Below are 27,026 nucleotides of genomic sequence, written 5' to 3'. Positions count from 1 at the left end.
GAGGTTCCTACACCCCTGGTAGAATGAGCTCTCATCCTAAAAGGAGGAGCTTTATGTTTCAGACCATAGGCCTGAATGACCAATTGACGAACCCACTTGGCAATGGAAGCTTTGGAAGCTGCCTGCCCCTTCTTGGGTCCTTTTGGTAAAACAAAAAAGGAATCTGACCCTCGGATCTCCGTCAACAGCAAAACACAGCGCTCGAGGAATATCTGTCTTATTTTCAGCCAGATCATCCTCCCAGTTAGGCCTGTCAGGCTGTCTGACCTGATCCTTTACGAACTGGCAGATACCAATTGCTGCAATGGCTGGCTGAATAGCTGAACTGGCCAAAGAAAAGGAAGCTTTTAATAATGACTCCAATTTCTTGTCAACAGGGACTTTCAAGCCCTGTGTGTTATTTACCGGGCAAGTTAAGTTCTTGTTTAAGGAAGAGACTGCTGCATCTACGGCTGACATGTTCCACTTCTTAATGAACTTCTCATCCGTGGGATATAAAAGGGATGTTCCCAATCAGCATATACCGCCTGTTCCAACAGAGGGTGTAAGGGGAAAGCCTGTGCGACCTGAAGAGGCCTCAGGGACCCCAAAGAGGACCAGGGGGGCTCAGAAGCCTCTGGTTCTTCAGGGGATACAACACTAGGGATATAACTAGGTTCCTCAGGAACTACTGACAACATAGGTGTGCCCTTCCCTGTAGCATGCTCTGTGTCTCACAGCTGCCTTCTGGAAGCACTGCATGCTTGGCATACAGAGCTTAAATAAGCTGGCTGTGCGCCGGAAAGTCCTGTGCGTGCATGATGCGAATCTTCATGTGCCCAGATAAAGGCTAAGGAGCATGTGCGGCGAAGCCAAGTGCGCCAAGGCCGCCAAACTGCTGAGCCCAGCAGCGCTCTTGCGAACACGTGCGCCATGGTGAACCAAGGCAAAATGGCGCACAAGCAAAAAAGGTACACTTTGCAAACACCCACAGATAGCCCAAAACTTCCCTGTATGGTCACCGCACACAGGTGTCCAGCCTCTAGCTAGCTTGACTGATTGTTACAATCACTGGGACACCCCACAATAATAAAGGGGTTTCACTTACCCATCCAGGCGCAGGGCACTTTAGAAATGAAGAGCCCAATCTTCACCCTTAACGGTGGGTTCCTGTCACTTGAGTAACTTCAAGGTCTGGGTAGCCTTTTCATGTTTAGGGTCCACTCCCTTGGACCTGTACAGCACCCTGCAGGAATGCCTCAGCGCTGTAGTGTCCAGGATTCCACTTCGCAGGGTCCAGCGCCCGGAGGCCGCATTACAGGCAAAACATTGCAGGATCTTGAGTCTTCTTTGCGAGGCTTAGGTACTATTTATCTAAGCATATAGAGCCTGTGTCAAATAGATCCAATCGGTCAATTCCTTGATTCGTTTAAGAACCGTTTGTGGAACTAGAGACCTGGAACTCAGAGAGCTCAAACAACCGTGCCATCTACCTTGCAGACACTGGTAAAAAAACTGAAGTACTTCCTGTATGGGAGGGGTTATATAGGGGGTCACTTCCTGTCTAAAGACCTTTGGTCTACCAGTGTCCATTCACCTGGAGATGAAGTATAACCCAGTAGGTAATGAATATTAGCCTAACTCTGTGTCCCATGATGTATGAAAAAGAAAAAGCACTTTTTTGTACAATCCTCATACTATGAACAGTTTTGGACGTTATATGAGGCGCATGCACCCATGCGACTCCATCCCTATAATGTTGTTGTTATTAATGCTGTACATAATGGAGGCTGTTTTGTTTGTATGTAAAAGTGCATTGTACAACCTATAATACTTCTTTTTAAAATAATGTTGAACACTGTAAGATATATGTGAAGTGAACACTGTAAGATATATAGTATGTGAAGCCAAAACATTTTTTTTATCTTGGAGCTTTAGATAAGGTAATGAGAGACTAGAATCATTGCCAGGTTTTTATTGCGGTCTCTGTCCCTGCTGGGGTGATTCATTTTCTCTCTCTCTCTTTGTTCTAAGGGTCTATTTATAAAAAAAAAAATCACTTTGCAAATGCATCAACATTTGCACAGCCTTCTCTAATAATCCCCATAATGTACCTATTATGTATATTTCCTATGATCATCAGCTCCATCTAGTGATCATAATGTGGTATTTCCCTGAAACGCCACAATCAGACAAACACTGCAGTATGGGCACTAGATGAAGCTGATGATCATAAAAAATACACGTATTAGACACATTGCGGAGATTATTCACAATGGTGATATGACTCCTAAGGTGTTCAGGCAATTTTTTTTTATAAATAGACCCCCTAGTGTCACTTGGACTAAAAGTGAGAAAAACTAATAAAAATTTAGTTGTCACATGGAAAAGAGAGAAAATCTTTCCAATGGATAAATGGCAAAGAAAAAGAAATATGTGTTTAACAATTCCTTATTGCATTCAAAATAAAAAAGAACTGTCTTTACTTTAAGGAAAGATACAATATTTGACCCATTTTCAATGTTTGTTTTCTTTTTGTAGTTCCTGCATCATGAAGGGGTTTTGTCTCTGGATTTTTACCCTAACAGTGGGTGTCGCTGCTGCCCAGGTTTGCCCCAAAAGATGCTTGTGCCAGAACCTTGCTCCATCCTTGGCTATTCTGTGTGCCAAAACAGGACTGCTGTTTGTCCCATCAGTGATAGATCGTCGAACTGTGGAATTAAGGCTCACTGACAACTTCATTACAATAATCCGCAGGAAGGATTTCACCAACATGACCCGATTACTCCACCTTACACTATCAAGAAACACCATCAGTCATATCACACCATTCACCTTTGCTGATCTTCGTGGACTACGGGCTTTACACTTGGACAACAACCGTATACTATCGATGGGAGATGAGCAGCTCAAAGGACTAATGAACCTTAGACATCTTATCCTTAGCAACAACCAGCTCAGCAACATATCACTAAATTCTTTCCAGGATTTTGTGAGTACACTAGAAGATCTAGACCTTTCCTACAACAACCTGGCTCAAATTCCTTGGCCGACCATAGCTAAATTGACCAATGTAAACTCTCTAAGCCTTGACCACAATCTTATTGACTATGTTCCTGGGGGAGTTTTTACAAACCTTCACAAATTGGCTAGGCTGGACATGACTTCCAACAAACTAAAGACTATTCCCCCAGATCCTTTGTTTCTTCGCATGCCTGTCTACGCAAAGTCCAAAGGGTCGCCACTTTCATCACTAGTGCTGGGATTTGGAGGAAATCCTTTGCATTGTAATTGTGAACTTCTATGGCTTCGGAGGTTTACTAGGGAGGATGACTTGGAAACCTGTGCATCACCGACAAACCTTCTAGGCAAATATTTTTGGAGTATATCAGAGGAAGAATTTATGTGTGACCCTCCTGTTGTCACCCACCACTCACTTCACACAGTAGTTATGGAGGGAGAAGCAGTTGTCCTGAAATGCAAAGCTGTGGGTGACCCTGAGCCTACCATTCACTGGGTGTCACCTGAGGGGAAAGTGGTATCAAATTCCTCTCGAGCTGTCTCCTATGAAAATGGCACGCTGGAAATTAGCATCACTACTGTAAGAGACACAGGCTTGTTCACTTGCATTGCATCTAATACTGCTGGGGATGCAACGGGGTCTGTACAGTTGACCGTAAGTCCCCTACCTCATCCAGCCAATGCTAGTCAAAGAGCACAAAGACCAGATAAGGGCCCTTCTGATATACTTACACCAGCTAAGCCTGGAGCTTCTAGTAATGACTCTATTGGCCATCCAGAAAGGAAGGTGATTACTGCAGAGTTGAGCCATAAGTCAGTCCTTATACAGTGGTTTTTAGACAGGAATATTCCAGGCATCCGGATGTACCAGGTGCAGTATAACAGTTCCACAGATGACAGCTTAATTTACAGGTAAGAAGCAGGTGCAAAGAAATTCAAAGCTAAAGATATAATCCAGGGCCATGGTTGTGTATGCTGTATTAATCATTCATGGAGAAACATGCCATGGTAGGTGTGTATAGTCCAGAACAAGTTTTATTCTGATGTATGCTGTAAAAATAGCCATCCCATATGGGGGGTCAAATGACCCCTTTCTTCAGGGCTGAATAGAAAACATATAAAAAATTTAATACATAACAAGTACAGAAAGATTCTGAAAATTTGCAACATATACAGTATCTCTCAAAAGTGAGTACACCCCTCACATTTTTGTAAACATTTTTTTAATATATTTTCATGTGACAACACCGAAGAAATGACACTTTGTTACAATGTAAAGTAGTGAGTGTACAGCCTGTATAGCAGTGTAAATTTGCTGTCCCCTCAAAATAACTCTACACAGTCATTAATGTCTAAACCACTGGCAACAAAAGTGAGTACACCCCTGTGAAAATGTCCAAATTGGGACCAAAATGTTTCACAGGAGCTTCACAGGTTGCCACTGGAGTCCTCTTCCACTCCAACATGACCATATCATGGAGCTGGTGGATGTTAGAGACCTTGCGCTCCTCCACCTTCTGTTTGGGGATGCCCCACAGATGCTCAGTAGGGTTTAGGTCTGGAGACATGCTTAGCCAGTCCATCACCTTTACCTTGAGCTCCTTTAGCAAGGCAGTGGTTGTCTTGGAGGTGCGTTTGGGGTCGTTATGTTGGAATACTGCCCTGAGGCCCAGTCTCTGAAGGGAGGGGATCATGCTCTGCTGCAGTATGTCACAGTACATGTTGGCATTCATGGTTCCCTCAATGAACTGTAGCTCCCCAGTGTCGGCAGCACTTATGCAGCCCCAGACCATGACACTCCCACCACCATACTTGACTGTAGGCAAGACACACTTGTCTTTGTACTGCCGCCACACACGCTTGACACCATCTGCACCAAATAAGTTTATCTTGGTCTCATAAGACCACAGGACATGGTTCCAGTAATCCATGTCCTTAGTCTGCTTGTCTTCAGGAAACTGTTTGTGGGCTTTCTTGTGCATCATCTTTAGAAGAGGCTTCCTTCTGGGACGACAGCCATGCAGACCAATTTGATACAGTGTGTGACGTATGGTCTGAGCACTGACAGGCTGACCCCCCAGCCCTTCAACCTCTGCAGCAATGCTGGCAGCACTCATACGTCTATTCCTCAAAGACAACCTCTGGATATGACGCTGAGCATGTGCACTCAACTTCTTTGGTCGACCATGGCGGGCCTGTTCTGAGTGGAACCTGTCCTGTTAAATTGCTGCATGGTCTTGGGCACTGTGCCGCAGCTTAGTTTCATGGTCTTGGCAATCTTCTTATAGCCTAGGCCATCTTTATGTAGAGCAACAATTCTTTTTTTCAGATCCTCAGAGAGTTCATTGCCATGAGGTGCCATGTTGAACATCCAGTGACCAATATGAGAAAGTGAGAGCGATAACACCAAATTTAACACACCTGCCCCCCATTCACACCTGAGACTTCGTAACACTAACGAGTCACATGAACATTTTCACTTACGGGTGTACTCACTTTTGTTGCCAGCGGTTTAGTCATTAATGGCTGTGTGTTGAGTTATTTTGAGTGGACAGCAAATTTACACTGTTATACAAGCTGTACACTCACTACTTTACATTGTAGCAAAATGTCATTTCTTCAGTGTTGTCACATGAAAAGATATGATAAAATATTTACAAAAATGTACTGATACTGTATCTGAAATTTGTTCAAATACCTTTCCAGAATGTGTTTATATATGTTGCAAATTTTTAGAAACTTTTACTAAAATAGCCGAGTGCAAAAATTGGTGCATCTCTGCAACCAATCGGCTTCCAGGTTTTTTTTTTTTGTCAAAGCTTATTTATACAAAACTGACATTAGAAGCTGATTGTCTACCATGCACAACTGCACCAGATTTTGCACTCTCCAGTTTTAACAAATCAACCCCTATGTGTACTTTACAAAATCTTTTATGTCATTTATTTTCAGCCCTGATGGAGGAAGAGCTTTCGAACACACCAAAACACGTTGGCTAGTTTTAGTGTTTATGCCTTCTGAACAAAATGTATTCTGGACTTTCCATTCTTTGTTATGGCGGTTTCCTCCATTAACTTTAAAGCTGTGTTCGCGTTAGGAGTCGCACGCATGGTGATTGATTCCTGGACAGCTGCCTAAAGAAAGCTCATTTATACCAGACGAATCGCTAAAGGTTTCTATTATTACTCAGATTAAGTGGTCCAGTGCCCAATGCTTCTATTACAGAGAATGCTGTATGGCTTGTAGAGATAGCTACTGGCATCCAACACATAATCTAAAAGTGGTTGCCAAAAACTGAACTGTCACATGGATTATAGTAAATCTAAACTTACTGGGTGGCATTTGGTTTGCTAAGGCAATATGTATTATTAACCACCTGATCCCTGGAAGATTTACCCCCCTTCATGACCAGGCCATTTTGTGCGTTACAGCACTGCGTTACTTTAACTGACAATTGCGCAGTCATGCAACGCTGTACCCAAACATTTTTTTTACCACAAATAGAGCTTTCTTTTAGTGGTATATGATCAGCACTGCATTTTTTTATTTTTTTGCACTGTAAACAAAAAAAATGATCATTTTGAAAAAAATAAAAAAACAATACTTTTTACTTTCTGCTATAAAACATATCAAATAAAAAATAAATGAATTTCTTCATAAATTTAAGCCAATATGTATCCTGCTACATATTTTGAAGAAAAAAATAAGCGTTTGATTGGTTTGCGCAAATGTATAGCATCTACAAACTATGGTATGTAAACTGTATTTTTTTTAGATTATACTAGTAATGGCGGCGATAAGCAACTTATACCGGGACTGTGACATTGCGGCGGACAATCTGACATTTACTGAAATGCTTGACACTTTGTGGGAAACAGTGACACTAATACAGTGCTCAGTGCTAAAATGTTGCACTGTCATGACACTGGCTGGGAAGGGGTTAAACATCTAGGGTGAACAAAGGATTAACTGTGTGCCTAACCAGTGTTTTTGTGTAAACTGTATGCTGCTTTTACTAAAGGGAAGTGATGGATTTTATTCCCTAATTTGCAGAGACACAAAATCCATCACTTTCCCCCTGTCAGAACAAATCTCTGGTTTGTTTCCATAGGCAGAGCTCTGTCCTGTGTCTCTGCCGAACTATCAGCGGGGGCTGGTGACATCCATTGCCCGGCACCCGTAGATCGGCTCCTGCTGTAATAAATCACAGAAGAAGTGGCCTGCCAATGGCACATGTGTGCGCCCCCTAGAGGGAAGCGCAGAATCACGTGCATATATATTTATATATATAAGTGATTCTGCATAGACCGCCCGTCCTGTAGTAGTATATGTGCTAAGGGCCATTGGGAAGTGGTTAAAGCGTACCTAAACCTGAGGATCAGGTAAGTAAATCTGCATTACCAACTACCCTAGACAGAAACTATCAGTTAACCCTTACAGTGGGTCTGCTGAACTCTTAAGAAACTAATAATATGGCTTAGAAAACACATTTTTCAAATGAAACTGGCATGCTCTCTAACCTCTATACAAAGTAGATTTGACATCTTTTGTGCAAGGGGCATGTTTAGTGTTCCATTTTATTAGAGTATGCTCTTTAGGTGTTGTGCTTCTAAGACGTGCTATTCCAGTAATGATCTATCCTATTGCATGAGGGCTCTTTCACATGGGTGGCTGGAGGGGGGTAAAAACAGACAAGTTTACCGATGCCTGGCCGACCACCCAATTTCTAACATTACAATCTGACAGGGCTGTACAGGTTCAGTGGCCATGAGGCTTTGCAGCTGCAGCATTTTTAACTGGGGCTGTAAAGTTTGACAGGCAGCAGCGTCTTCAACAAAATGGTGGTCATCTGCACACAGGCACCGACTCCCTGTTGCATAAATGTAATTAGATGGATAAAAGATGGCTTCAGCTCTTGTTCTGTACCTATTGTATAATGAATGTGTGCTACCAGCACAAATAAACAAATATTTTATATATTTTTCAATAGTCTAGTCTAGTTTGCTGCAATCAAAGATACATACCGCCCTAGAGTGTTGTTCTGTACCTGTGGAGAACTCCTCAGACGTGTGTTGCCCTTTTCCATAGAAGCCACCCCATCACTTTTCTGTACCCCAACTTTAAATAATTCTTATGCTATTTTTTTTTCATTTTAATGTAAAACCAATAAAAAAAAAAAAATTCATTAAAAAAAAAAAAAGTGAACTGTTTTCTGGTTGCCTTGCTCTGCATGACAATCTCTTGACAAAATGATTGTTAGATCCATTAATAAAGGCAGGTGAGTTTAATTAATTGTACATTTTTCCTGTAAAATTTGAGCTTACACACACTCCCACCCCCACCCCCTCCACTCTACAACATACAAAATTTCCTGTTGTCCACACTGGGCGAAGCTTCAGGTTCACCTTTATTTAATCCCCTTTTGTTTCTCAGCCATTCCACTCCGCTGCCAGGAGCGAAGGAAAGCTCTACCAGATACAAGGCACCAGGGTCATAGATTACACTAAGCTACCCCATCTGACAGCTGATTGGCCCAGTGTTGTCACATGGAGTGAGTCACATGATCCTCCATATCTGGATGTACAGAGTATTTCCCTTGACTCCTGACCCTGAATGGATTTTCAGGGAAGTAAAGGAAAGGTAAGTACAGTATCCCACAAAACTGAGTACACCCCTCACATTTTTGGAAATATTTTATTATATCTATCAGAGGTTGTCTTTGTTAAATAGATGTATGAGTGCTGCCAGCATTGCTGCAGAGTTTGAAGCGGTGGGGGGTCAGCCTGTCAGTGTTCAGATCATACGTCGCACACTGCATCAAATTGGTTGGTCTGCATATCTGTTGTACTAGAAGGAAGCCTCTTCTAAAGATGATGCATAAGAAAGCCCACAAACAGTTTGCTAAAGACAAGCAGACTAAGGACATGGATTACTGGAACCACGTTCTGTGGTCTGATGTGACCAAGATAAATATATTTGGTTTAGATGGTGTCAAGCATGTGTGGCGGCAACCAGGTGAGGAGTACAAAGACAAGGTGTCTTGCCTACAGTCAAGCATGGTGGTGGGAGTGTCATGGTCTGGGGCTGCATAAGTGCTGCTGACACTGGGGAGCTATAGTTCATTGAGGGGACCATGAATGGCAACATGTACTGTGACATACTGAAGCAGAGCATGATCCCCTCCCTTCGGAAACTGGGCCGCAGGGCAGTATTCCAACATGATAAGGACCCCAAACACACCTCCAAGATGACCACTACCTTGCTAAAGAAGCTGAGGGTAAAGGTGATGAACTGACCATGCATGTCTCCAGACCTAAACCCTATTCAGCATCTGTGAATAAAAGTACCCCAAAAAAAAAAGGTTATTGGGACTTTAACGGCAACAAAAGTAATTAAAAGAGCAATTTATTAGTACAAACTGACATATACAAATGACAACAATATATATATAGAAAATAGAATATACAACGATAGAACCATTAAAAACAATGGTTTAGAGTGGTAGTGATGCTTGTAAAATCTTTCACACGGCCCTACGTGTTTCGGGACTATGCAGGGCGTCTCTTCATCAGGGGCAACTTGTGGAGAAGAATCACACTGTATAGTAGAATCAAAATTAGAAAAAGTATATCAATAACTCGTTACATAAATACATTGAACAGTTGCTTTGCATTACAGAACATTCAGCATAGTAATCACATAAGGAGAACATACCCAAACATATCAACATTAGAGTCTCACTGCTGAAATTGTGGCGGTGACTGCGTCAAACAAACATCACCCCAATGCCCTAAGGAAACTGAGGTGGATAGCTGGTCCCACCTTATCCACACTGGTCCACCCAAATAGCACCGATCGGGGAAACCTCCCCGGGGTAGTTAATACCCCAGGTGTGGATCAGAGTGGGATCTAAAAAATAAAATTAAAGCAATGTATAACTAAACGACCGTATGTTCCGTTAAGTATATCCTCAGTGATGTTGGCAACCTTCAAGGTCTAGCTGGATGGTCTCTTTTTAGATATTCAGAATCTGTGGGGCATCCTCAAACAGAAGGTGGAGGAGCGCAAGGTCTCTAACATTCACCAGCTCCGTGATGTCATCATGGAGGAGTGGAAGAGGACTCCAGTGGCAACCTGTGAAGCTCTTGTGAACTCCATGCCCAAGAGAGTTAAGGCAGTGCTGGAAAATAATGGTGACCACACAAAATATTGACACTTTGGGCCCAATTTGGACATTTTCACTTGGGATGTACTCACTTTTATTGCCAGCGATTTAGACATTAATGGCTGTGTGTTGAGTTATTTTGAGGTGACAGCAAATTTAAACAATTATACAAGCTGCACATTCACTACTTTACATTGTAGCAAAGTGTCATTTCTTCAGTGTTGTCACATGAAAAGATATAATAAAATATTTACAAAAATGTGAGGGGTGTACTCACTTTTGTGAGATACTGTATATGCTGAAGATTTACCTTAACAGCATACATTAGGGCAGTTTTGTATTGTCTGATAACAGTACGTTATAAGCAGGTATTCCCCTTTAAGCCCTTATATGTGTAAGGTTTGCTTTGGACCGGTGTGTTTTCTGCTGCTTGCTAGGATTTTCCATTAGGCATGTGTTGTTTGTTAATGTATCATCTTATGCCAAGCTGCAGTGATGTTTGTAAGTGCCCCTTGGCTTCTATTGCGGTCACTATGTTCTTAGAGCAGCACAGAACAAGAGGGGTTAACTTAAACATCCAGATCTGGTTGAATCATCAAATGGACGTGTAACCTTTATTTTTTATAGTATGCTATAGTTAGTAACCTTTTAAAATACATTTCAGAAAATGCAGCAGAGCTAGGATATATTACCCTGACGCACAGTATTGTTATGGAGAATCACAGAATGCATTAAATGATTATACATTTATATAATAGATGCACTGTAAGCGATTTAACTGCTTACATTCAATACATGAGTTGGAATTCATACACAAACGGAAATGTATATGTTGGGAGATTGTCTGTGCAATAATGGGGCATTTATTGCAGCTTCCTACCAAACAGTTGAAGGACCCTCATTTAGCTGTTTGTGATCACTATAATCTGCAAATGCCTGGTGATACCTTTGGAAATCACTGCATCTTACTGACACCTTAATACCAGATTTCCCACAAGATGACACTGCAAGGGAAATAAGTAATTATACATCACCCCCCCCCCCCCCCCCCACCCCCACTAGAGCAGTGGACTCCAAACTGCAGCCCAGGTGCAGGATGTAGCCCTTTGTTTGCCTTTTATCTGGCTCTTGGGGTATTATTCCTACCACTAACACCAACAATGGGGCATAGTTCATGCCACTGACACCAACACGGAGTGCTGTTTCTCCCACTGACACCAGTGATGAGACACTATTCCGCCCATTGACATCAACGATGGGGCACTTTTCCTCCTACTGACACCAATGATGGTACACTATTTCTTCCACAGACACAGAGGATGGGGCACGGTTTCTCTTACATACCAAAGATGGAACACTATTCCTTCCACTGATGCAAACAATGATACCCTATTCCTCCATCTAAGACCAAAGATCGGACATTGTTTAATATCACTTACTCCAGAACATTTTCTATGCCTACTGGCCAGTCTGGCCCCCTTGAAGTCTGAAGCACAGTAAACTGGCCCTTTGTTTAAAAGGTTTGAAGGCCCCTGTACTAGACCCACCCTACTTTCTGAATGAATTGGGGGGTTTTATAAAAGGAAAATCCCTTTAATAAACTAAATAAAAAAATTATGAAATACAGTACGATTCTAACAAGCAGGGGAAATGGACAGAGGTCAACCATGAAAAACTCCACTCAATCAAAAAACAAAAAACACAAAAAACCTACTATAGCTGGAATTGGCCTTTAAGCCCTTGCCCTCTTGATGGCTCAAATGCTAGAGATACTTCTGACCATTGAGGTTTTGGCAGTTGACATTTGAATGACAAATGCTGGGTTTTAGTATCGGGGTTGAGCAGGTTCAAGTTCAGCCATACACAGAGGCTTGCAGGAAAGAAATTTGCCAGATGCCCCCATCAACACAGTGTTGATGTGAGAATCCCTCTTGCTGGGCCATCGTCTTCTTCCGGCGGGGAGCAGGGGCAGGCTGAAGTGGTGGACCCCGTCTTGAGAAGCCAGTGATCGATCGATAGTGGCTAAAGCAGCCACTAGTGATAATTGCAAGAGATTCCCACTGGCTGCTTCTACCCAAGTTGATTGATCAATTAACTTGGTACATTCGTCCTGCCCATTAACTGGTCCATTCAAACCGTGTATGGCCAGCCTTTAACTGAACATATGCTTTACTCTTTCAGGACAATGGGTTTCCTTTCATTTAGCCCTCCATGGTATAGCATATACTTAGCTTTAATTTCCTCCACCACTTCTCATTTCAGCCACTGCGAAAGAAGGAAAGTCTTGTGTAAACTATGAATAGTTGAAGTCAAAACTTGCACAAGGCTATGGCCACCCCATGTAACAGAGATAAATGGCCCATAGCTTATCTGTAACATGGAGTGAGTGACATGCCCTTTCCTACTGTAATGCCTAAGGTAATCCAGGATCCCCAGCTGGTTTCTTTGTAAACAATTAGTTGGGGATTTGTTATTTAGCAGTCGAGAAAGGGGGGATTTTGGGACTTTAAATGAAGCACATATGTGGTGTACCTCCATTCCTGGTTCAAGTAAATAAAGAAAGAAAATAGGGACTTTAAATGAGGCTATTGGCATTGTGGAGGTAAATTGGTAAAAGAACATATTTATTTGGCATAGGAAGATGTAAAAGATACATATCAATAATGGAAGACAAATAAGTAGTATTATTTAATATATATTCACACACACATATGTGCGCATGTAACATGGACATCAAAGATACATACACACATATATATATATATATATATATATATATACACATATACTTTTTATATATATATATATATATATATATATATATATATATATATATATATATATATATATATATATATATATATATATATATATCTCGTTTGTATATGTCAGTTTGTACTAATAAATTGCTCTTTTAATTACTTTTGTTGCTATATATATATATATATATATATATATATATATATATATATATATATATATATATATATATATATATATATATATATATATATATACACACACACACACACACACACACACACACACACACACACATATATATATATATATATATATGTCAGCTAGGCAGCATATTGCAAAGGAAATAAGAATGATATCAAAGCAGTAAAAACATGATTAATTTGTAGATGAGTTGGATTGATTGTCTAGTACAGACATATGTCTGCATCCTAAATGTCCGACGCGTTTCCTGTGTGTACATTTATCAGGGGTGGATGCTCAAGAATATAAAGAATAAAAGTATAATTAATCTAGTTGTAACTGGTCATAACAGGAAAATGCAAATTAGCCCGCCCTAGTCAAATGCGATGAGATGTAGTGACTATAGGGCCAGGGCCAGAGGGGTTGTCTATCCCTCTATCCCGAGGTAATTTGGAGCCGTGAGTCAGCAGGACGCACATATAGACCCCCAGATCACAAAATGCCAAAGTTCATATTGAAACAAATTGGTGAACAAGTGGTGACTGCCAACAAGTCTGGGCTAAATTAATGCAATATGGGTGAGTTAAATAATGTTAATGAGATACAGTGGAGATAAAAAATGCCCAATTAGGGTAATAAGGATAATCAGAATCTGTGCACATAGACTAAAGATATAACCACAACCAAATTAACATAGATAATGGTGTAGAAACACCAACAGTTGGAGGGAAGAGGTGACTAACTGCCAAAGCAGTATGTCAAGTGACATTGTAAATAGCTTACATGTGTACAAAAGGGATGAAGTACTGTTTGTAGGATATAGCGTCTTCAAATATGTGGCAAAAAAAAAAGCTGCGTCGAGGGAGGCAGCATATATACGCCCCGCACACATGCAAGCCAACGCCTACCAGCGTCAGGCTGGCACGGCATATGCAGTGAGGGGCTTCGACACAGGTGATGAACACCACCCACAGCAGACGCCCGCATTCCCCAGCTATGTCGGCTGACATGGGAAGACTCGTGCTACACATCGTGACGCCAAAATGACATCACACGTGAGACACGGTGCATGATGCCAATGCGCTGTGGGCGCCCGCCCAACCCCACATGCCACCCCGCCCCATCCAGGGCGGAAGGGAGGGGAAAAGGGGAACATGCAGAGTGCATCGCAGCTCCCGGGCATAAGATTTTAGAACGGCTCTAGATGTGAAGAAACCACAGCTCACCCAGACTAGTAATATGATGCAACAGTGCTGCATACCTGTGTCCCAAGCATACAAGACCCAGATATGGTAGATTATCACCCAGGGCTTGAGAACCTCACACGTGGGCGGCAGGGGAACACTGACTGGGCTGGCAGTGTTCCCCACTTGTGAGGTTCTCAAGCCCATGTTATAACATAAAATGTTATAAAGAAATTACCTTAAACAACCCTTAACCGCTTCCCAACCGCCTCACGCAGATATACTGTGACAGAAGGGCACATACAGGCAGATTAACGTACCTGTGTGCTGCCCTTTAAGAGGCTGCTCGCTGGGAGCTCCGTGACCATGATCGCAGGTCCCGCGGACTTGATGTCTGCGGGGATACCCGTGATCATCTCACGGTGAGGAAGAACGGGGAGATGATGATGTAAACAAGCACCTCCCCGTTCTGCCTAATGACACTGTCACTAATCACAGCTCCCTGTAATCGGGAGCGGTGATCAGTGAAGTGTCACACACAGCCCCTCCCCCCCACAGTTAGAATCACTCCCTAGGACACACTTAACTCTTACAGCGCCACCTAGTGGTTAACCCCTTCACTGCCAGTGACATTTTTACAGTAATCAATGCAATTTTTTAGCATTGATCGCTGTACTAATGCCCAAAAATGTGTCAAAATTGTCTGATGTATCCGCCATAATGTTGCTGTCACGATAAAAAAAAAAATTTTTTTCGCTGATCGCTGCCATTACTAGTAAAAAAAAAAAATCTATAAAAATGCCATACAACTATCCCCTATTTTGTAGACGCTATAACTTTTGTGCAAACCAATCAATAAACGCTTATTGTGATTTTTTTTTACCAAAAATATGTAGAAGAATACGTATCTGCCTAAACTGAGGAAAAAAAATGTTTTTGTATATATTTTTGGGGTATATTTATTATAGCAAAAAGTAAAAAATCATGCGTTTTTTTCAAAAAAAAAAAAAAGGAAGTCAATTTTGTTTGGGAGCCACGTTGCATGACTGCACAATTGTCAGTTAAAGTGATGCAGTGCCGAATTGCAAAAAGTGCTCTGGTCTTTGGACCAGCCAAATGGTCCGGGGCTGAAGTGGTTAACCACCGACACGTGCGATAACTTACCACATGAGATAATGTGGTAGTTAACTAATAGAAAAAATACCGCATTTGTTATTTAACGCTAAATTCTTAGTGGATTGAACTTTCACAACTGATTTACCGCATGCGTTATTTTACTGCATTTTATTTGCCGTTATTTAACTCTTAGTGAATTGACCCTTTTGTCAGGACTTGTGTCAGTACCTGGGTCACCTGCTGGTGGCACTGTTGTTCCCAGAGTCGAAAGGGTGCAGGTCCTATGCCCACAAGCTAGTGTCTCCTAGCAGCAAGCTTATTCAAGCAATTAGGTTGCACCTGATGCTGGCCGCTGGGAGGTATTTAATCCCCCTCTTAACTAAAGTTCAATGCTTCTGTGTTCTTCCTGTGAGCCGTGTGCCTGCAGATGCAGATCCTGATCCTGTGCCTTGTTCCTGTTCCTGACTGTATCTGATCCTGCGCCGTTCCTGTGACCTGCTCCCAGTAGCCTGCTTCCTGCATCTGGTACTTCATACCCTGCTCTGCTCCTTGTTTCTTTTCTCAGTCCTGACCTTGCCCTGCTCATGTTTGCTCCCTCCATTTGTACACAAGGTTGTTGTTTGGGTTGCTGCACTATTATGTTTATTTTGTCACTTTACATTGTTTATGGTTTACTGGTGTAGGTGTTGGAAGAGGGATATTTATGTTAATAAACTTAATTTAACCTTATTGAGTCTGCACCTTGCATTTTAAGACAAAACACAGTTTTGAGGTATTAAACCCCAAAGCAAAAATGTTATATATTGCAGCTTACCAGTCCTTAAATGTAGTGGCTGCACTAGTTTTCATATGTAGCGCTTACCCCCACAGGAGCTGTTGGTGATAATGGGTCCAAGGACTCTCTTAACAGCTCAGTCCATACTGGCACACTTGCCATTTACACCTGTGGACCTAAGGGTTAGTAGGTTACTACTCTAAGAATGCACAGGAATAAGGCCACAAACAGCTTGGAGATAATCAATTAAATGTATTAAGGCAATTCAAACAAGGTAAATCTATAAATAGTAAGAGTGACTTAAAGACACTCTACAAGGGTGAAATGGTTAATTACCCACCAGCTAGGACTCACAAGTTATAGCAAGAGAAAATTAAACAACTACCAGGTAACTAGAGTCTCTAAAAAACTTCACCCAGTTCAGAAGAATCAAAAGGGTCCTGGTGTACACATTGTACAGAGGGCGGGTGTATGCGTTCCCTGTATGGGTGTACCTCTGGAGGTGGTAGAAAGTACCTGGCACCTAGTAAATAATGTTGATCATCTTTCAGTGGGGCCCTTCATTAGTTGATGCACTGTCCCTTTAAGAGTGTTAGTAAGGCATGGCAGGTGTTCTCCTAAATAGAAGCAGTCTCTACTAGGACTAACAGTGTGTGCTGGGCATTTAGGATATGTAGCTCAGCTCACCACTTCCTGGCAGGCAGCTAACCCAATCCCATAGGCTTAGCAATCAGCATTCCCCAGTGATTAGATCTTGGCCCCTCACACAGGCCACAGTCTTTCAACTCCAATTCTGAAGTTGCAGTGACTTTCTCTCAAACTCATTCTCTGAAGGAATCTCTTGCATGTTCAGGTGCAGGCTCTTCCCCCACCCTGATTTAGGTGTATAGGCACAGCAACAGGTTCTCTTAGTTCCGCTTTATTGGCTCCAGTCCCTTGGATGTGAGGCATAGACCCTGACTGCAGATATGTACCGGTCACTGTCTTCCCTAGACTGACATCAATAAGAACATTTTGAAGCCCTCCTCCTCTAGGTGCAGCCACTTGTGGGAATTGAAGTCCAATATCCAAGTATGGTGCAGTGCCCCCTTTAAGAACTAAAATTCCCACCATCCATAGCTTTTGCCCAGCAAGTTCTCCCTAAGACTTCCATTAGCTCCTTCTCTTTCTCCCTCTGATTGGATCCACACTGCACTTTCAGGACACATACACACACCAGGGGGGTGAGTGGGGGGATACAAGATCACAGAGCCAGCTGCACCTGGCTACACATTTTTTAGGCTTTTGTTACTTTTTCACCTGGTGATCCAGCCAGTAACACACTTCCTGTATTAGGGTGTAGAGCAGTAACGGAGACATCCTTCAACAGTAGCATTGTCAATTTTGGGAGAGGGTAGTGTTAGATGGACTAGCAGATTTTGATGAACTGAACTAACAAATTAAAACTAGAATCTTGATAACACTTTAAAGTGGAACTAAAGTTCCTTTTTTAAAAACTGAGCAGGCAGGCATTTTTTTGCAGAAAAGACATGCAATGTCTCTTCTACAATGTAAGAAACCTACCTGCCTGCCAATAGTGCTGTCTGTCTCCTAGAAATTCAGTATTTTTATAAAAAATAATAAAATACACTCACAGGGCATAAACAAATATGTTATCAGTCACAGAGTGTGGTAAACCCCCGGCTCACTGCTTTGTGTTTGCCTTCAGCTGGCTGCTGCAATAACACTCAGACCGAGCTGCAGCTACTGCTTCTATTGGGAGAACCACCACTCTGGACAAGGATCAAAAAGGCTCCACCCTATGTGTTACATCATGGTTGACTTCTTCAAAGTGGGAGCACTGCATTAGTTATACTTGTAGAGGCATCCCCGACCTCCAAAGGCCTAATGGTGACCTCCAGAGTTAGGGAAATCTGACATCCTTCTACACAGTATGGGTTACTGGGCATGGTGGGTGTAATGCAAGTTGAAAACAAGGGCACCAGTCACTTTTTGGATGTGAACAAAAGAGTTTTATTGTCTTTTAGCAAGAACTGAGGGAGAGAGGGTTTGGGCCAGGACACCCTTAGCCAGATGCAATAGCAATTGGCAGACTCTGAGACAAAAATATGCAGACAGCTATATAGGTAAAGGGCCTTTAAACTGGATGCAGCAACTGTATTTATAGAACTGCTGTCTCCTATGGCAACTGAACTTTGAACAGTCAATAGAGATCCATACACGTAACTCACAATAACCCGTTATAGATGTTTTCTCACATCTCACAGTATCTTACTGTAGATCTGCACTCACTGAGCTCCCGGTCTCACTGGACTTCAAGATCCCAGTCATCACTGGATCCCCTGAGCTCATCCACAGCTAACCCGCAGTATTCTCCTCAAGTGACACCCCTGCTAACCTGCTGGGTCCCTGGCTTGGCACTCTGCTGAAACTTTCCCACTTGTTCACTGTCCCCCCGCTAGTGAATAAGGCTGCTCTGGTACTTCTTCATACATCCATACACTGGCCTCTGATAACCGGAGTGGTTGTCCCTTAATGGCAACTATGTCTCCTTTATTTCTGACCTTGATACTCACTTGCTTCTGGTAACAGGAGTGGTCGTCCCATGTGGCAACTGCTTCTCCCTCGCCGCTGGCAACAATGCGGTTCCCCGTTAAGTGGAATCTCTTCAACTTGGGTGGGCTTCCAGCCAAAAGCCCCAAATCCGCGCTGCTTCTCTCAAACCTGGATAGGCCTCAGATAGCCTAGAAGCCAGGTGCTTCCGGGATAGGCCTCAGGCTTCTGGCCTAGCAACCCAGAGCCTTGTGACACACATCCACTCAGACAGCCGTCCGGGTGGCACAGAACAGCTATTACCTGACTCCTCCCAAATAAATAGTCTCTCCCAGCAGGCAAAGGGATTAAAAGAAACCCCTGCCAATTGGCTGAGACATCCTATCCACTCCTAGTCTGAATTCACTATGCCCTAGTCATTCTAATGCCACAGGCAACAATGCCACCTAGGGACAGGAGAGAGAGGTGCAGTAAATCCAGTTAGGGAAATGCCAGTGGATCCCCTATCAATCAGCCAGGCTAGTTACCACCTAGCAAGATAAATTTGTTAGCAACCCTGCCTATTACCAGGGTGCTACATACTCATATTTTGCATAAATTGGTCACTTTGTATGCTGCAGATTGCTTTTACAACTGTATAGAGTTAATAGGTGAGCTGGGCATGAAAGGTGTCACAGATTAATTTCTTGTCCATTTGCTTGTATCTAATAAGAAGCTGTGAATTTTATCCTAAACAAACTCTAATGTGAGTTAATGGCCACAACACACTACTCAGCACCAATGTGCCTCAGAGCATTCACCAACATATACAAATGTTATTAAAAGTACATTAAAATGAATAAAATAGTGTCTCCACATAGAAAGCTGCCGCTATAACCAAAGTTCTACAATCCATACAATAGCATTGAATAGAATCAAACACCATAACGTGAGAAAGTTCAATACTGATAGCCACGCTTCTGTCAATAATTATGTAATTGACTGGCTTTCATGTGTTAACCACATGAGATTTGATAGCTGGCACCCTGTGAATCTGTGCAGTAAAACGTAAACTGTCCTTTCAAAAGTCCTAAGTAGTTATACTTCACCGCACCAATCACCGGGGGAAACACCGCATGAGTCATGCTCCCTTAGGGGTTCAAACTCACAGAGAAGCCTGCTATCTGTCACGAATGTCACATCTACCCCAATGCAGATGGTCAGACACAATAGCTAGCTGCTGTGTGCTTCACCTATAGCAGCCCATTTTCCCTTAAGGCAAGTAGACCTACCAGTACTTGGTTGCCCCCAGGACTTATACACAATGCTATAGTGCCTGGCCACCACACCAGGGCAGACAAGAACAGAGAAAACAACAGAATACTTGCAGTTTAGCAGACAGTGTGGTTTTATGACAGTCCAGGTAAAAGGCAGGCTGAGTTCAGGGAATAGTTCAATATCCGATCCAGGTCATACACATTGAAATCCAACAGCAAAGCAAGGCAGACAAATGGGAGGCTTGACCAGGAACAATGCAGGTAACTCTGTCTCTATCACAAGCAAGGGAAAGAGTGTTTGGTTTGCTTATGACAGGTAACTGACCAGATCAGTCACCCTGCGGGTGAACACAGACAGGGGGAATGCAACAGCCAACACCCGGATGCTGGAATGAGGAGCAGGAGCATTAAGTGATCCTGACATTACCCCCCTCTGAGGAGGGGCCCCCAGACCCTCAAAGACAAGCTGGACATCCAGCACAGGACCATCAGACTGGGCAGAGGTCCGTGGATCCAAGAGGTCAGGCTGGTTAACAGGGCACGTGTCACAGGGGTCAAGCCGGACAGCTGAAACATGAGCAGAATACGGAGAGCCCTGAAAAAAAAACGTTGAAAGCCCCACTTGGCCGAATGAGGCAGTTTATCCAAGTGTGGATTGAACCTCTTAGACCGGTTAGAATGGGTGTAGTAGAAGTAGGGTGAGGCCAGGTTACAGAAAGCCCTGAAAAAGAAAAAGCAGGAGGCTCAATGGGCATGGGCTTGAATTGGCAGAATTGATGCAGTGGCTGACCAAGCCACATCGCCAAGCACAGCGACTGTCTGAATCGTATCGCTAGAAAGTCCTGAATAAGAAAAAATAGGAAGTTCAATGGGCATGGGCTGGCATAACTGATGCAGTGGCCGACTGGACCGCAATGCCAGGTGTAGCGACAGTCTGAATCGCATCACGAGAGTCCAGAATAAGAAAAAACAGGAAGTTCAATGGGCATGAGCTCGATTGGCATAATTGATGCAATGGCTGACTGGACCGCATCGCCAGGTGTAGAGACAGTGGAATTTATGATCAAGTAAGCCTGGCTGTGCATCCAAGGGAGTTTAGCAACAGGCAAAGGTAGGGGTAATCCAGGGGACTTGACTTCTGAGGACTTAGAGGAAGTTTTCAAACAGGGCTCAAGGCTACGAAACAACAGATAAGCTCAGTTTCTAGGAGGAGAGGGTTCAGGCTGTGGCAATTGGCTGAAGAGGTGACCTGTCGAGAATTCAATAGACTTGTCAGTCTTTTGTTATAACAGAGTCATATAAAGGCACATGGTTATGTAAACTTTAGTCAGATTTGGAAACATTGTCATGATCAGGATCTGAATAGGACTGTAATAAAGGCACGTGACTGGTACTGGCCACACAAGAGTTATACATGGGCAACTGGTCAGCGATTTGAATGCAATTCTGGATGCAGGTCTGGGACCAGGGCCTAATCTCCTCTGCAGCCTAGTCTATATGCGGGTTGTGAAGTTTGAGCCAGGGATACCCTAAGATAAGGGGATAAGCAGGAGATGAGATCAAGTAGAAGCTGATTGTCTCCTTATGAAATTCCCCAATGGTCAGGGCAATAGGCACAGTGCATAAGGCCACCAGGCCCATGGACAAGGGAGAGTTATCAATGGCTAAGATTGAGAAGGGTCTCTGCACCTTAGTCACTGGAATCTGTAGACTGTGTGCTAGGTCCCTATCAATGAAATTGCTAGCAGCACCAGAATCAATGAAAGCTGAGAGGTGATGAGAAAACTTGACAGAGCCAAGTTGTGCAGGAACAAATAATTTATCTGAGGGAAACAGACACAGTATGATCTATAGAAGTGGACCCCACTCGCACTAGATTCTTGGCGTTTCTCACTTATTAGGATATTTAGCGACAAAGTGGCCGTGGTTGCCACAATATAAGCAGAGCCCCTGAGATCTCCTTCTAGCCTTTTCCCCAGGGGTTAAATGGGTAGCACCAATTTGCATGGGCTCATCCTCCTGCAGAGGTTGAGAGGGCTCAGGAAAAGAAGAAGAGTTGGGCAGTGCACTGGGGGGCAAAGAAACGACCCTCCCTGTACGCCTTTCCCCTTAAACGCCTGTCAATATGGATGGCTACTTGCATGGCTTCATTCAATGACTTCAGTTCAGGGTAGTGTACTAAGGAGTCTTTGATGGAGTCTGATAAGCCTAACAAACTGGCTTCTTAGAGCTGGGTCATTCCACCCCGAGTCAGATGCCCAGCAGCGGAAATCAGAACAGTATTGTTCAGCGGTGCATTTATCCTGACGTAATGACCTAAGGTTAGCTTCAGCTGAACGGGCACAGTCAGGATCATCATACAGTAAACCTAAGGTCTTGAAAAAGGCTTTAACTGACCCTCTGACTGGGTCATCCGCGGGGAGACTAAACACCGAAGACTGGGGATCCCCCTGCAACAATCAGGCTGACCCGCTGTGCTTCAGAACCAGAGGAGTGTGGCTTAAGCTTAAAGTATAGCATACAACTTTCCTCAGCAAATAAACGGGCCGGTGTAGTGTCCAACTTGACAGAAATTTTTTGTTAAAGGCTTGTGATAATGTCACCAATGTCACATCTACCCCAATGCAGGTGGTCAGACACTATAGCTAGCTGCTGTGTGCTTCACCTATAGCAGCCCCCTTTCCCTTAAGGCAAGCAGACTTGGTTGCCCCCAGGATTTATACACAATGCTATAGTGCCTGGCCACCACACCAGGGCAGACGCGAACAGAGCAAACAACAGAATACTTGCAGTTTAGCAGACAGATAGCGTGGGTTTATGAAAGTCCAGGTAAAAGGCAGGTTGAGTTCAGGGAATAGTCCAATATCCGATCCAGGTCATACACAGGGAAATCCAACAGCAAAGCAGGACATGCGGAAGGCTTGATCAGGAACAATGCAGGTAACACTGTCTCTATCACAAGCAAGGAATAGAGTGTTTGGTTTGCTTATATCAGGTGACTGACCAGATCAATCACCTTGCAGGTGAACACAGACAGGGGGAATGCAACAGCCAACACCCGGATGCTAGAATATTCATCATGGCAGTACCCAGCTACCCATGTCCTTTTTTAACAAAAGCTTGCAAATTTGCCTTGCAATAGGCCCAACAAACATAAGATCCCAGATCGCAAGTAATTGTGCTGCAAGTTTGAAAATTACTTGCTAAGCTCTTGCTAGACTTGCCAGGCTTCACAAGTTTGTTGCATAATTGCAGCAAGTCCGCATTGCATGACTCCAGATCAACTTTCTTTGCAAACATTCTGCAAGTCCGCTGCAAGTTCTGGTTCATTTATGTTGTGTAATAGTCATCCCACCACAGGGGCCACTGTGGCTAAATTTTCAACATTGCTCCCTGCTGTGTGTATGTTTTTTCTTTAATTGGTGCTGGGGCGTGGTGTGCAGAAAGGTGAGTGGTATCCATGAGATCTGATATGGAGTTCAGAGAGGTAGAAATCAAGGAGTGACTAACCCTAATATCACATTGGTGGAGCACAATTTGGAATGTTTTATTTTTCCTTGTTTATATACTAGCAGCTCACCTTAAACAAAGACCACAACAGGTCTAGTGGCACTTTTAGGAGAGGAGAGTGGAGTGGAATGTTATTTTCCATAAAGGATCCATATATTAAAGCCTTTTCAGAAAAGTTGTGGATTTCAATGCAGGTGAGGAGAGGAGAGTGGAACGTGAATTGCCATTAAGGATTTGTATACCAAAGTGCCACTAGACCTGCTGTGGTCTTTGTTTAAGGTGAGCTGCTACGGCACACTCCTCCTGGTGGATGCCTGGATGGTGGGAACAATTGTGTTCACAACTTTCAAGAACCGTTTTTTGAGTGCGTGATCTTCACATCTCATCACGTTTTGATGCACATGCACTTTATTATTTGGGACTTAATTTTATTGTTTTTTTTATGTAAAATCAGATGAATACCTGCTTTTGATTCAAGCACTTTTATCATTGTTTCGCATATTATCGCATATTATTGTATTTTTTTTTTGGTTTTTTTAAATTCGGGATAGTCATTTATGCACATTTCTCTTTTTGCTACTTAGCTTCTTGAATTAGTGCACTTTATCACTGTTTCATATAGTATTGCATATTATTGCAATTTTTGTTTTGTGTTGTGGGTTTTTTTTTTTTTATTGTATCATTTATATTGTTTTTGAGAATATTGTTCTTTTTCATACTATAAATGTTCTTTTTTATGTTTTGCTAAATGTTCACCCTAATAAAAAAAAATAACTTATGCCGCGTACACACGGTCGGACTTTACGGCGGACTTTGCCCGGCGGATTTTTCGACGTACTTTCCGACGGACTTTGTGAATGAACGGACTTGCCTACACACAATCCACCAAAGTCCGTCGAATTCGTACGTGATGACGTACGACCGGACTAAAACAAGGAAGTTCATAGCCAGTAGCCAATAGCTGCCCTAGCGTGCCTTTTTGTCCGTCGAACTAGCATACAGACGAGCGGACTTTTCGACCGGACTCGATTTCAACGGATAAATTTTAAACAAGTTTAAAATCTAAGTCCGTCCAACTTTTGAGAAAACAAAGTCCGCTGGAGCCCACACACATCGAATTGTCCGACGAAATCCAGTCCGCCGGGCAAAGTCCGCCGTAAAGTCCGCTCGTGTGTACGCGGCATAAGATGTAATCCAGTGTTATGCATTGATTTTATTCAAATATTTTAATAACTGTTTTTATAAAGATCATTTTGTCTTAATGCACTAATCAGTGAACTGAGGTACAATTTTTTCGGAAATGATAAATTATAGGCTAAAAAAGCTGAACTAAAAATATTTCAATGAGAGCTGTTTTTTTTCTCTACTTCAGCCACTTTGACTAATGCCGCATACACACGATCGGACTTTCTGGCATACTTGGTCCTGCAGACTTTCCGACGGACTTTGTCCGCCAGGTGCGCCGGACTTTAAAACGGACGGACTTGCCCACACACGACTGGACTTTCCAGCGGGCTAGGTCCGCCCGTCTTTCCGACGGACTTTCGCCGGACTTTCAGAATGAACGGACTTGCCCACACATGGACAAGTCCATTCATTTTGAACGTGACTCAGATACAACGGGACTAGAAAAGAAAGTCAATCTTGCCACTTTTATTGGCGAGATTGACACCTTGTGAGCCCCGTCATGGATCATACCAGGCCCTTAGGTCTGGTATGGGTTATAAAGGGAACCCCCTACGCCGAAAAAAACGGCGTGGGGTCCCCCCTAAAATCCATACCAGACCCCGATCCGAGCATGCAGCCCAGCCGTTCAGGAAAGGGGGTGGGGACGAGCGAGCGCCCCTCCTCCTGAACCGTACCAGGCCGCATGCCCCGCAAGGCGCCCCCTACCCCAAAGCACCCACCCCCCATGTTGAGGGCATGCGGCCTGGTACGGTTAAGGAGGAGGGGGGGGCGCTCGCTCGTCCCCACCCCCTTTCCTGACCGGCCGGGCTGCGTGCTCGGATCGGGGTCTGGTATGGATTTTAGGGGGGACCCACGACGTTTTTTTCGGCATAGGGGGTTCCCTTTAAAATCCACACCAGACCTAAGGGCCTGGTATGCCTCGCGCTCCCCGCAATAGGAAAATTTGTTTTTCCTATTGCAGCGAGCGCAAAATGCAATACCCTGCCCTTGCATCATATCTGGTCCGTTGGACCAGCATACAGACGAGCGGGCTTTCCGTCGGACCAGCACACAGACGAGCGGACTTTCCGTCAGAAACTGAGTCCGACGGAAAGATTTAAAACATGTTTCAAATCTAGGTCCGGCGGACTTTAGGGAAAAAGTCCGCCGGAGCCTACACACGGTCGGATTGAGAGTCCACCGGACCAAGTATGCCGGAAAGTCCGCTCGTGTGTACGCGGCATTAGATTTTACAATTTTTCTGACAATTCACCTCTCTTCACTTATTAGTGAATAGACCCGATTAAGAACGAACACTTTGACAAACAACAAGAAAAAATATATTAATGAAAGAATCAGGGATTAAATAAGATTGCTCCCACCTAAGTACCGGTGAATCACCAGCATAGGTGTGTGTAGCCTATTGCATTAGGGTGCGCACCCCAAAGATCAAACACACATGCGTGTGTGTATATGTGTGTGATATTAATTACATATACTTCCAGAAACACACACACTCTTATGGTAGAGCTGGTACAGTGAAAGAGAAGTACAGTAGCACTTCATGAATGGCCTAACTGGTCAAAGGGGGAAATATTTTCCATCTCCCTGCCTGCATGCAGAGCGATAATTCTAATGCGCTTGGGGTGATTAGGGTGTGCCCAGGCACACCTGGAACTAAGGATGAGCTCAGGTGTGTTGGCAAGCCGCACGTGTAGAGCCCGCCAGGAGGTCGGCACTGCACAGCGCTAATCACAAGCAGTGAGACATTGTCCCGACGCGTGGCTGCAGAGATCGGGAAATGTCTCACTGCTTGTGACTAGCACTGTGCAGTGCCGACTACCTGTATGGCTCTGCACGTGTGGATTGCGAACACGCCTGAGCTCATCCTTACTTGGCACCCCCCTGTTCATGCCTTTGATCACCAGTTGATTGGCAAGAAAAAAGAAGCAATCAGCGCAAATCTATAATTCCACAATCTGGTGATAGTGAACCCACTGCTATTAAACCAATCCCTTACTGTACACATGTGAAATGCATTCAATCCAGCAATCATGTATAATGATAAACTCTGTGTCATTGCATAAAATAATTCTTCTATCATACAAAATTTATATGTTTCTATGAAACAAACGAAGTGCAAATGCTGTTAAAAAAAAAGTGCAAAAGAAAAAATGGTGTGCTGACACAGTGAACAAAAAGTGCTTAGTGCAAGAAAATATTATTCATTAGTAAATGCATCAAAAATTCATATGTGTTCAAAATATTTGAAGTTCATTTTGCAATCCCAGGAAAAATCCAAGAAAGTGATGATAATAATCTTGGATTTTTCCTGGGATTGCAAAATGTACTGCAAA

The 27,026-nt window shown here is 43.3% G+C and overlaps 1 protein-coding gene across 4 annotated transcripts in view; it reads left to right on the top strand.

Annotated features, from left to right (window-relative positions):
• Positions 1–27,026, top strand: part of LOC141107808 (leucine-rich repeat and fibronectin type III domain-containing protein 1-like protein) — a 170,906-nt gene that overhangs the window by 64,853 nt on the left and 79,027 nt on the right. For all 4 annotated transcript variants that reach the window (XM_073598792.1, XM_073598791.1, XM_073598789.1 and 1 more), the window contains one exon: positions 2,521–3,912. In XM_073598792.1, the coding sequence (XP_073454893.1) occupies positions 2,531–3,912 (1,382 nt within the window). In that variant the 5' untranslated portion in view covers positions 2,521–2,530. The remainder of the gene's footprint in view (positions 1–2,520; positions 3,913–27,026) is intronic.

The sequence above is a fragment of the Aquarana catesbeiana genome, linkage group LG09 (assembly GCF_042186555.1).
Source record: "Aquarana catesbeiana isolate 2022-GZ linkage group LG09, ASM4218655v1, whole genome shotgun sequence".
Taxonomy (NCBI): Eukaryota; Metazoa; Chordata; class Amphibia; order Anura; family Ranidae; genus Aquarana; species Aquarana catesbeiana.
Note: the sequence above shows the minus strand (reverse complement) of the source record. Positions and strands in the feature narration are given on the sequence as shown.